The sequence below is a fragment of the Salvelinus alpinus genome, chromosome 7 (assembly GCF_045679555.1).
Source record: "Salvelinus alpinus chromosome 7, SLU_Salpinus.1, whole genome shotgun sequence".
Classification (NCBI taxonomy): Eukaryota; Metazoa; Chordata; class Actinopteri; order Salmoniformes; family Salmonidae; genus Salvelinus; species Salvelinus alpinus.
Genome location: NC_092092.1, coordinates 17,908,051 through 17,920,470, shown reverse-complemented (window position 1 = coordinate 17,920,470; position 12,420 = coordinate 17,908,051). Strand labels below are relative to the sequence as shown.

The 12,420-nt window shown below is 40.9% G+C and overlaps 1 protein-coding gene across 1 annotated transcript in view; it reads left to right on the top strand.

Annotated features, from left to right (window-relative positions):
- The window catches only part of wdr27 (WD repeat domain 27), a 274,954-nt gene that overhangs the window by 206,134 nt on the left and 56,400 nt on the right, over positions 1–12,420 (top strand). The window contains exon 24 of the mRNA XM_071409311.1: positions 9,454–9,552. Within this exon, the coding sequence (XP_071265412.1) occupies positions 9,454–9,552 (99 nt within the window). The remainder of the gene's footprint in view (positions 1–9,453; positions 9,553–12,420) is intronic.

Genomic DNA, 12,420 nt, shown 5'->3' with positions numbered 1-12,420 from the left:
CATGAAGTCATCGTGTTGAGCTGGGGAGTTATGTTAACCTTCTAAACAGGCCACTGAACAGTAAAACAGAACACTGGAACATCATTTTGAAATAGTACACTACCGATGTCACAAGAATTCATTCTTCTGAAGATTAGTCAGTGGAACTTGGAACTTCTTCCATGGTTGTCCAGTGTTGTCATTGTGTTGAGACACAAAGTAGAGCTCGGGAGTTCTGTTTACCTTTGCTGGGCCACTAAACAGTCCATTAGAACACTGAATAGATCAAGAGATCAAGATCAGTTTATCCGTCCAATTGTACACAAGGTCCAATGAAAATGTAACTTCCACTTTATCCCAACGCTTACGAAAGACACACATATGCATATACATACAGGTTGGAGCAGGAGGCTGCCATACTACAGTGCCCCTGGAGCAGTTTGTGTGGGAGTTTAAGTGCCTTGCTCCAGAACTGATGAGTATATCCGTCACAACAATTCATCCCTCCCAACCAAGACAACAGTCAGTGGAACTTCTATTCCATGGCTGTCCACTAGCACAGTTGTGTTGAGACACAGAGTTGTTGGGAAGTTCTGTTCAATTGGCTTCAGGGCCACTAAACAGTAAAACAGCACAGTCGATTGAACATTGAACTGAATAAACCACTAGAGTAGACCACTAGAGTAGATCACTTCAATAGACCACTAGAGTAGATCACTTCAATAGACCACTAGAGTAGATCACTAGAGTAGATCACTTCAATAGACCACTAGAGTAGACCACTAGAGTAGATCACTTCAATAGACCACTAGAGTAGACCACTAGAGTAGACCACTAGAGTAGATCACTTCAATAGACCACTAGAGTAGACCACTAGAGTAGATCACTTCAATAGACCACTAGAGTAGACCACTAGAGTAGATCACTAGAGTAGACCACTAGAGTAAACAACGGAACCAATGATGCGTTTAACCTTCAAACATTTATCTTTAAAGCTAGAGCACTGAATAGAACATTGAACCCTTGGGTATAGGCCTATAACTTGTAACTTTTAAGTCAAGTACTTTCTTGTTCTACAAAGAACTTGAACACAGTTATCGTGTTTTGGTGTACAGATAAAATATATGAATGCATGTAGTAGCTATTTAGGTGGCCTGGTGAGTCCAATTCCTTGAAGAAGACTGTTCAATTTAGTATTTAAAGAGTTGGCTCAACATAGCTTCTTGCCATGTGTGGACCAGACTCAGTAAGAGATTTAATTTGTATAAAAGAGTTGTTAGTGAAAGCGTCCACTTGCCATCCAACATTTAGCTGGTTAGGACAATGTACTAAAATGTGATGGATTGCTTCCACCAATCTGAATTAGTCAGGTAGGTGAGAGGGTCAAGCACACTCAACTTGAGCTCTGTAACTCAAATGTTAGTTACAGAGAAAGTACAAGGCCCTGGGAACCATCACAACCTAAGAGGCCTACCACTCAGTCCAGTCATTAAGCTTATTTTAGATGGCTGAGCAAAGACAGTGAATAGCACCCTGGTGGTTTGGTAATAAGAAACCCAGACCTTAAACTATGTGGTTTGAATGCTTCTTTCGCCAGGTATAAATCTTGCCCTGGTTTTGGAGGTCAAAGCGAATACATTTTCCCCTCCCTTTACTTAGTGATATATATCTGTAATATAACCGAGCATGTTCTTCAGCCAAATCTTTGTGCCAGATGACTCGATCAACTGTCTTGATTGATGTTTTGTCTTGTATCTTTATCCCAATGGTGTTCGTTTACTTATGAACTCATGATTGTTTGTTATTTACAGTGCATGATGTACAGTACATCTAACAACAAATGTAGAGATGTTTGTAGAAAGATGAGAGGCTGGTTACACAGTTTAGATGTTTGTAGAAAGATGAAAGGCTGGTTAAACAGTTTAGATGTTTGTAGAAAGATGAAAGGCTGGTTACACAGTTTAGATGTTTGTAGAAAGATGAAAGGCTGGTTATACAGTTTAGATGTTTGTAGAAAGATGAAAGGCTGGTTAAACAGTTTAGATATTTGTAGAAAGATGAAAGGCTGGTTAAACAGTTTAGATGTTTGTAGAAAGATGAAAGGCTGGTTAAACAGTTTAGATGTTTGTAGAAAGATGAAAGGCTGGTTAAACAGTTTAGATGTTTGTAGAAAGATGAAAGGCTGGTTAAACAGTTTAGATGTTTGTAGAAAGATGAAAGGCTGGTTAAACAGTTTAGATGTTTGTAGAAAGATGAAAGGCTGGTTAAACAGTTTAGATGTTTGTAGAAAGATGAAAGGCTGGTTAAACAGTTTAGATGTTTGTAGAAAGATGAAAGGCTGGTTAAACAGTTTAGATGTTTGTAGAAAGATGAAAGGCTGGTTATACAGTTTAGATGTTTGTAGAAAGATGAAAGGCTGGTTAAACAGTTTAGATGTTTGTAGAAAGATGAAAGGCTGGTTAAACAGTTTAGATGTTTGTAGAAAGATGAAAGGCTGGTTAAACAGTTTAGATGTTTGTAGAAAGATGAAAGGCTGGTTAAACAGTTTAGATGTTTGTAGAAAGATGAAAGGCTGGTTAAACAGTTTAGATGTTTGTAGAAAGATGAAAGGCTGGTTAAACAGTTTAGATGTTTGTAGAAAGATGAAAGGCTGGTTAAACAGTTTAGATGTTTGTAGAAAGATGAAAGGCTGGTTAAACAGTTTAGATGTTTGTAGAAAGATGAAAGGCTGGTTAAACAGTTTAGATGTTTGTAGAAAGATGAAAGGCTGGTTATACGGTTTAGATGTTTGTGGAAAGATGAAAGGCTGGTTATACAGTTGAGTCAGGGGTTTTTCGGTCTGATGACCTGACAAGGCTCAGGTATAAAACATGGGGGTCATTCCATGTCAATTCAACGAAACCATGGCCTCCACCTATCTCAGATCGTGAAACTTCAAATGATGATAATCAGAATCAGATAAAACAAAGATACAGGCGTCCTTCCTAACTCAGTTGCTGGAGAGGAAGGAAACCGCTCAGGGATTTCACCATGAGAACAATGGTGATTTTAAAACAGTTACAGAGTTTAATGGCTGTGATAGGAGAACTGAGGATGGATCAACAACATTGTAGTTATCCACAATACTAACCTAAATGACAGAGTGGAAATAAGGAAGCCTGTACAGAATTTAAAAAAATCTAAAACATGCATCCTGTTTGCAACCAGGCACTAAAGTAATACTGCAAAATATTTGGCAAAGCAATTCACTTTTTGTCCTGAATACAAAGTGTTATGTCTGGGGCAAATCCATTACAACGCATTACTGAGTACCACTCTCCATATTTTCAAGCATGGTGGTGGCTGCATCATGTTATGGGTATGCTTGTAATCGTTAAGGACTTGGTAGTTTTTCAAAATAAAAAATAAACAGAATGGAGCTAAGCACAGGAAAAATCCTAGCGGAAAACCTGGTTCAATCTGCTTTCCACCAGACATTGTGTAACGAACGTCGTAATCCTCCTCGTCTGAGGAGGAGCAAGGATCGGACCAAAACGCAGCGTGGTATGTATCCATATTTATTAGAATACTTTTCTAGACGAACAAAACAATAAACAAAACGAAACCAACGACGCTACAGTCCTGAACAAGTGAACAATGAAAAAACAATGAACGCACGAACAGGAACAATCACCCACAAACAAACAGTGAGAACAGCCTACCTAAATATGGTTCCCAATCAGAGACAACGTAAAACACCTGCCTCTGATTGAGAACCATATCAGGCTAGTAGACAACCCTAAACCAAACATAGAAACACATAACATAGAATGCCCACCCAGCTCACGTCCTGACCAACTAAACAAATACTAAACAAAGGTAATAAGGTCAGGAAGGAACGTGACACATTGGGAGATGAAGTCACCTTTCAGCAGAACAATAACCTTAAACACAAGGCCAAATCTACACGGGAGTTGCTTACCAAGAAGACAGTGAATGTTCCTGTGTGGCTGAGTTACAGTTTTTACTTAAATCTACTTAAAAATGCATTCCCTCCTTCAACCCATTTGTTTTTGAGGGAGCATATGACATATTATGTCCCTATAGCGCCTCTCATGGTATTTTTCCAATGCAACATTTTTGTTGAGGCAGAGTGGTTTTAATTACTTTTCCAGACTAGTGAGTATCAAACTGTGTCTGTAAGACATCCAAGATTTTTCTGAAGAATCCCTTCTTCTCCCTAGCCGACTTTACCTTCCTTTTTTTCTTCTGTGTGTTTGGTGAAAGCAGTGGAATAATATATGAATGCTGATGGTTGTCGGATTATTAATCGCAGGGACTTGTCTTCTCTCGATGAAGCAACAAAAGTTTGAGAGCATCTCCTTTGAGAGTGGACGCTTCCAGGCATTTCTTGGCAGCCGGTGGGGCTTGGTGAAGTGTGTACGGTAGTGAGCTACACCATACCTTATTTGTGACCGCCCTGAGAGTGGCGTGAGCCAGAGGCATTTATATTTGTCTTCATATTCAACAAGACAATCATGGAAAAAGAACTCTCAAAAAAGAACTGAACACCCCCCAAAAAGACTCCCTAAAAATGTAAATTGTGTAAGGGCCTATATCACATGACACAGTTTCCACACACTCAAATAAGAACAGAATGTACGCAAGTACACTAGAACAAAGCTGTTATCAGAAGGCTTCGTGATTCAGTGTGTATGCCTGGACTTTAACTGTAAAGTTAAATGTTCAGCTTACACAACTCCCAGTGTTGAGGGAAAACTATCTCTAAACCTGCAAGCTTTTAGAGCTTAGTTTGTCCTCCCATTTTTAGTAAACTCATCACCACCAATGTGTCACTGTCCCAACACCCTCAGTACCCCATAATGTCAAAGTGGAATTAAAAATCAAAAGCTGAAATGTCTTGAGTCAATAAGTATTCAACACCTTTGTTATGGCAAGCCTAAATAAGTTCAGGAGTAAAAATGTGCTTAAAGGAACACTCCACCCAAAACCGTATGCATCATACAGGGATGATTTCTGTATTTTGTAAGTTAAATATCTTGAAAACTTGCTGACAAGCAAAACATACTGGGACTTTGTCAACAACTTACTAATGAAACAAACACCCAGAGATTGTTTTTTGATGGAGTTTTCCTTTAACTAGTCACATAATAAGTTGCATGGACTCGCTCTGTGTGCAATAATAGTGTCTAACATGATTTTTGAATAACTCTCATCTCTGTACCCCACATACAGTTAAAGTTGGAAGTTTATACACATTTAGGTTGGAGTAATTAAAACTTGTTTTTCAACCACTCCACAAGTTTCTTGTTTACAAACTATAGTTTTGTCAATTCGGTTAGGACATCTACTTTGTGCATGACACAAGTTATTTTTCCAACAATTGTTTATTTCACTTATAATTCACTGTATCACAATTCCAGTGGGTCGGAAGTTTACATACACTAAGTTGACTGTGCCTTTAAACAGCTTGGAAAATTCCAGAAAATGATGTCATGGCTTTAGAAGCTTCTGATAAGCTAATTGACATAATTTGAGTTAATTGGAGGTGCACCCTTGGATGTATTTCAAGGCCTACCTTCAAACTACTTGACATCATGGGAAAATCAAAAGAAATCAGCCAAGACCTCAGAAAAACAATTGTAGACCTCCACAAGTCTGGTTCATCCTTGGGAGCAATTTCCTAACGCCTGAAGGTACCACGTTCATCTGTACAAGCAATAGTATGCAAGTATAAACACCATGGGACCACGCAGTCGTCATACCGCTCAGGAAGGAGACACGTTCTGTCTCCTAGAAATTAACGTACTTTGGTGCAAAAAGTGCAAATCAATCCCAGAAAAACAGCAAAGGTGCTGGAGGAAACAGGTACAAAAGTATCTATATCCACAGTAAAACAAGTCCTATATCGACATAACCTGAAAGGCCGCTCAGCAAGGAAGAAGTCACTGCTTGCAAAACCGCCATAAAAAAGCCAGACTACGGTTTGCAAATGCACATGGGTACAAAGATCGTACTTTTTGGAGAAATGTCCTCTGGTTTGATTAAACAAAAATAGAACTGTTTGGCCATAATGACCGTTATGTTTGGAGGAAAAAGGGGGAGGCTTGCAAGCCAAAGAACACAATCCCAACAGTGAAGCACAGGGGTGGCAGCATCATGTTGTGGGTGTGCTTTGCTGCAGGAGGGAGTGGTGCAATTCACAAAATAGATGGCGTCATGAGGAATGAAAATGATGTGGATATATTGAAGCAACATCTCAAGACATCAGTCAGGAAGTTATAGCTTGGTGACAAATAGTTATTCCAAATGGACAATGACCCCAAGCATACTTCCAAAGTTGTGGCAAAATGGCTTAAGGACAACAAAGTCAAGGTATTGGAGTGGCCATCACAAAGCCCTGACCTCAATCCCATAGAACATTTGTGAGCAGAACTGAAAAGGCGTGTGCGAACAAGGAGGCCTACAAAACTGACTCGGTTACACCAGCTCTGTCAGGAGGAATGGGCCAAAATTCACCCAACATATTGTGGGAAGCTTGTGGAAGGCTACCTGAAATGTTTGACCCAAGTTAAACAATTTAAAGGCAATTCTACCAAACACTAATTGAGTGTATATGTACATTTCTGAACCACTGAAGATGTGATGAAAGAAATAAAAGCTGAATTAAATCATTCTCTCTACTATTATTCTGACATTTCACATTCTTAAAATAAAGTGGTGATCCTAACCTCCCTTGGACAGGGAATCTTTACGATGATTAAATGTCAGGAATTGTGAAAAACTGAGTTTAAATGTATTTGGCTAAGGTGTAAGGAGTGCGCACTGGTGGCAGAGAAGTCAGGCGCAGGAGAGCAAAGACTGTGTTCCAACGGCGCAGTTTAATAATAAAAATCACCATGAACAAATACACAACATGTAATTATGGAATTGGAACCAGGTGTGTGGGAAGACAAGACAAAGCAAATGGAAAATGAAAGGTGGATCGGCGATGGCTAGAAGGCCGGCAACGCCGACCGCCGCCCGAACAAGGAGAGGGACCGACTTCGGCGGAAGTCGTGACATTATGTAAACTTCCGACTTCAACTGCATACAATTATCTGTTAAGTCGTCAGTCGTGTAGTGAATTTCAAACACAGATTCGACCACAAAGACCAGGGAGGTTTTCCAATGCCTCGCAAAGAAGGACACCTATTGGTGATATTTTATTTTTAAACAGACATTGAATATCCCTTTGAGCATGGTAAAGGTATTAATTACACTTTAGATGGTATATCAATAGACCCAGTCAGGACAATAACCTAAAACACAAGGCCAAATCTACACGGGAGTTGCTTACCAAGATGACAGTGAATGTTCTTGAGTGGCCGAGTTACAGTTTTGACTTAAATCTACTTAAAATCTATGGCAAGACCTGAAAATTGTTGTCTAGCAATGATCAACAACGAATATGTCAGAGTTTGAAGAATTTTGAAAAAGATAATGGTCAAATGTTGAACAATCCAGGTATGGAAAGCTCCTAGAGACTTACACATACAGACTCACAGCTGTAATCACAGCTGTAGGTGCTTTTACAAAGTATTGACCTAGGGGTGTTTGCAACATTTCAAAAAACATGTTTTCATTTGTCCTTATGGGGTATTGTATGTTGATGGGTGATATTTTTTTTTGTTTAATACATTTTGAATTCAGGCTGTAACACAACAAAATTAGGAATAATACTTGCTGAAGGCACTGTACATATACACTGAGTGTACAAAACACTACATGACACAGACTGACCAGGTGAATCCAGGTGAAAGCTATGATCCCTTATTGATGTCACCTGTTAAATCCACTTCAATCATTGTAAATTAAAGGGAGAAGGCAGATTAAAGAAGGATTTTTAAGCCTTGACACAATTGAGACATGGATTGTGTATGTGTGCCATTCAAAGGGTGAATGGGCAAGACAAAGTATTTAGGTGCCATTGAACGGGGTATGGTAGTAGGTGCCAGGTGCACCAGTTTGAGTGTGTCAAGAACTGCAACGCTGCTGTGTTTTTCACGCTCAACAATTTCCCATGTGTATCAAGAATGGTCCACCACCCAATGGACATCCAGCCAACTTGGCACAGCTGTGGAAATGTCCACATGGGCAAGCATCCCTGTGGAACGCTTTCGACACCTTGTAGATTCCATGCCCCGATGAATTGAGGCTGTTCTGAGGATTAAAGGAGCTGTAACTCAATATTAGGAAGGTGTTCCTAATGTTTTGTGCACTGAGTGTAAGTAAACAGTTATCACTATAGGCTAGTAGACCCTACTGAGTCATAGTGTTGTCACACATTAGGATCATCATCATAACCATGCATGACCTCATCACTCTACGCGGACCTTATTCACTAAATTCGCCGCACTAAAATAAATGTAGGAGTACAATGAAAACTATTTGACATTTTAAAGCTAGAATCCTTTATTTTTCTAGGCACTCTGGTGGTCCTACAAACATTCCAGGTCGCACAAGAAAATATTTAGGTGCATATGCTAGTAAAATGGTCACACTGTAGAGCCCTGGACCATCCGCCGATTTTAAAATGAATCACCCTACGGCATGTTGTCCGTCTTTTTTGATTTAATCTTCATTTAACCAATCCCATTGATGTCAGAAGACCTCTGTCCCAAGGGAGACCTGGTCATTATTGCCATAGATTATGAGACTGTAGGCCCTGATGTTAGGCTTCAGAGGTGTGTTCCGTTACCCCCTACCTTTCTTACTCTACAGCTGTTGTGGAGATCTATAGGGGGCCTCAGGCTGGAATGAGGCAAGGCTTGCAGGGCCAGATGACCTCTGTGGTGAGGTAGCAGGACTGGACCCCTCATTGAGGATTCCTTCCTGTTCCAACTGCCTGATGTGATGCCCTGGCCTTACAAACCCCATCAGAGTGCATCAATAAGAATGTACATTCTAGTAATTATATTTCTATGGTTGTATCTGTAGCTCTGTATCTCTACCATGCTATGGGCCCTTCTAGGGAGCACTATCCCCATGCCTTTTTCAGGGAAGCCTAATAAAAAGCAGCTGCAGGAATCTGATGAGTCGTCGTCTGGTAACAAACATCCCCACATCTGGTTTTATCTGTGTTCATGGCTTATGGTCCCCCGTCCTCATCCCTCCTTTCCCTCCTCCTCTTCCTCCTCCTCTTCTTCCTCCTCTCCAACTATCTTTCACTCACTGTTCTTTCTTATTTTTTACACACTGTGAAAAGTCTCTTTACTTTGGTTTGTAAGTTTGTTCGTGGAGAAGAGATTGGAGTAGAAACTTCCAAATTGTACAAAATAATCAAATACCTACAGACTTTATTATGTTGGTCCTCTTCTGCAGTATCCAGACTTTCTTTGAAGGTTTATAAGTTACAGATTGACTACCTTATACTTTACGTTTTGACATCAGCAGCCAAAATATTTTGATGTACCCCCTTTCTGCTCTCTGCAGGCCTATGTGTATGACATCCGCAGCAGCAGCTACCTCCACAAGCTCGAGAGACACTCTGACACCATCCTCAATGTGACCTTTAACCCTGCTACACCTGAGGTGAGGACTGGCCGATCACCTCTTAAAATTACACCCTCTCTCCTCCGCATTCTATTGTCTTCTTCTCTGGTCTGTCTTTCACATATACAGTGCCTTTGGAAAGTGTTCAGACCCCTTTACTTTTTCCACATTTTGTCACATCTTATTCTAAAATTGATTAAATAAAATGCATTCCTCAGCAATCAACACACAATAACCCATAATGACAAAGCAGAAACAGGTTTTTAGACATTTTTGCGAATCTATTAAAAATAAAAAACAGATACCTTATTTACATAAGTATTCACACCCTTTGCTATGAGTCTCGAAATTGAGCTCAGGTGCATCCTGTTTCCAATGATCATCCTTGAGATTTTTCTACAACTTGATTGGAGTCCACCTGTGGTAAATTCAATTGATTGGACATGATTTAGAAATACACACAGCTGTCTATATAAGGTCCCACAGTTGACAGTGAATGTCAGAACAAAAACCAAGCCATGAGGTCAAAATAAATTGTCCGTAGAGCTTCGAGACAGGATTGTGTCATGGCACAGATCTGGGGAGGGGTACAAAAAAATGTCCGCAGCATTGAAGGTCCCCAAGAACATAGTGGCATCCATCATTCTTAAATAAAATACGTTTGGAACCACCAAGACTCTTCCTAGGGCTAGCCATCCGGCCAAACTGAGCAATCGGGGGAGAAGGGCCTTGGTCAGGGAGGTGACCAATAACCCGATGGTCACTGACAGAGCTCTGTGGAGCCTTCCAGAAGGACAACCATCATTGCAGCTCTCCACCACTCAGGCCTTTATAGTAGGGTGGCCAGACGGAAGCCACTCCTCAGTAAAAGGCACATGGCAGCCCGCTTGGAGTTTGCCAAAAGGCACCTAAAGAATCTCAGATCATAAGAAACAAGATTCTCTGGTCTGATGAAACCAAGATTGAACTATTTTGCCTGAATGCCAAGTGTCACGTCTGGAGGAAACCTGGCACCATCCCTACGGTGAAGCATGGTGGTGGCAGCATCGTGCTGTGGGGTTTTTCAGCTTGAGAGCATCTGCAGAGAAGAAAGGGAGAATACAGGTGTGCCAAGCTTATAGCGTCATACCCCAGAAGACTCGATGCTGTAATTGCTGCCAAAGATGCTTCAACAAAGTACTGAGTAAAGGGTCTGAATACTTATGTAAATGTGATATTTCATATTTTTTTTTTTTATAAATTAGCAGACATTTCTCAACCTGATTTTGCTTTGTCATTATGAGGTATTGTGTGTAGATTGATGAGGGGAAAAACCATTTGATACATTTTAGAATGAGGCTGTAACGTAACAAATTGTGGAACAATCAAATGGGTCTGAATACTTTCTGAAGGCACTGTATACTGTATATAACAAATTATGTGTACACCCCTTCAAATTAGTGGATTCGAGTATTTCAGCCACCCCCGTTGCTGACAGGTGTATAAAATCGCAATGCCAAGCGTCGGCTGGAGTGGTGTAAAGCTCGCCACTATTGGACTTTGGAGCAGTGGAAACGTGTTCTCTGGGGTGATGAATCACGCTTCACCATCTGGCAGTCCGATGGACGAATCTGGGTTTGGCAGATGCCAGGAGAACATTACCTGCCCCAATGCATAGTGCCAACTGTAAAGTTTGGTGGAGGAGGAATAATGGTCTGGTGCTGTTTTTCATGGTTCAGGCTAGGCCCCTTAGTTCCAATAAAGGGAAATCTTACTGCTACAGCATACATTGACATTCTAGACACTTCTGTGCTTCCAACTTTGTGGCAACAGTTTGGAGAAGGCCCTTTCCTGTTTCAGCATGACAATGCCCCCTTGCACAAAGCGAGGTCCATAGCGAAATGGTTTGTCGAGATTGGTGTGGAAGAACTTGACTCGCATGAATTGGAACACCGACTGCGAGCCTGGCCTAATCGCCCAACATCAGTGCCCGACCTAACTAATACTCTTGTGGCTGAATGGAAGCAAGTCCCCGCAGCAATGTTCCAACATCTAGTAGAAAGCCTTGCCAGAAGAGTGGAGGCTGTTATAGTTCAAAGGGGGGACTAACTCCATATTAATGCCCTTGATTTTGGAATGATATGTTTGTCAAGCAGGTGTCCACATACTGTTGTAGTATACTAGTCATGTACTATACTTCCTCCAACTCACCTCGCTCCCTCTCTTGTTAACTTATTGTGAAAGAAATATCCGTACAGACTCAAGTCAGTCTGAGCATGGTGGTAATTCATTAACCAGACATAGAATAAGGCTTCTGGTTTATTTTGTTGTCCTGCTCCCCTTGGACTTCCTTTCCTATCAATCGGATATTGGACACAGCTTCAGAGGGAGGCCCAGCATACAAAAACACACTGTGATTTCTGCTGCTGTGTTGGATTCCATGGAGAACCCCTGGGATTACAGACCTGGGTTCAAATGATGGTATGTGTTTGTTTTTTCAAATACTTTGAGTGTTTGCTTGAGTCTGCCCTGGGTGCCATATGGGTGGGGTTAGCAATTTTGGGACTATACCATTGGTAATATTGTGCCAGGCAAGCTCTATCAAATTAATTGAAAGGATTTCGAAAAATATTTGAACCCATGTCTGGTAATGTCTGCTGTGTGGATTCCATGGAAAGGAAAACCCCCAGGATTATTAGATTAGTTGAATCCCACTTTGTACTAAAGGTCTGCCAGGTTCATTAAATAGTACCCGCAAAACACGAGTCTCAACGTCAACAGTGAAGAGGCGACTCCGGGATACTGGCTTTCTAGGCAGAGTTCCTCTGTCCAGTGTCTGTGTTCTTTTACCCATCTTAAACTTTTCTTTTTATTGGCCAGTCTGAGATATGGATTTTTCTTTGCAACTCTGCCTAGAAGTCCAGCATC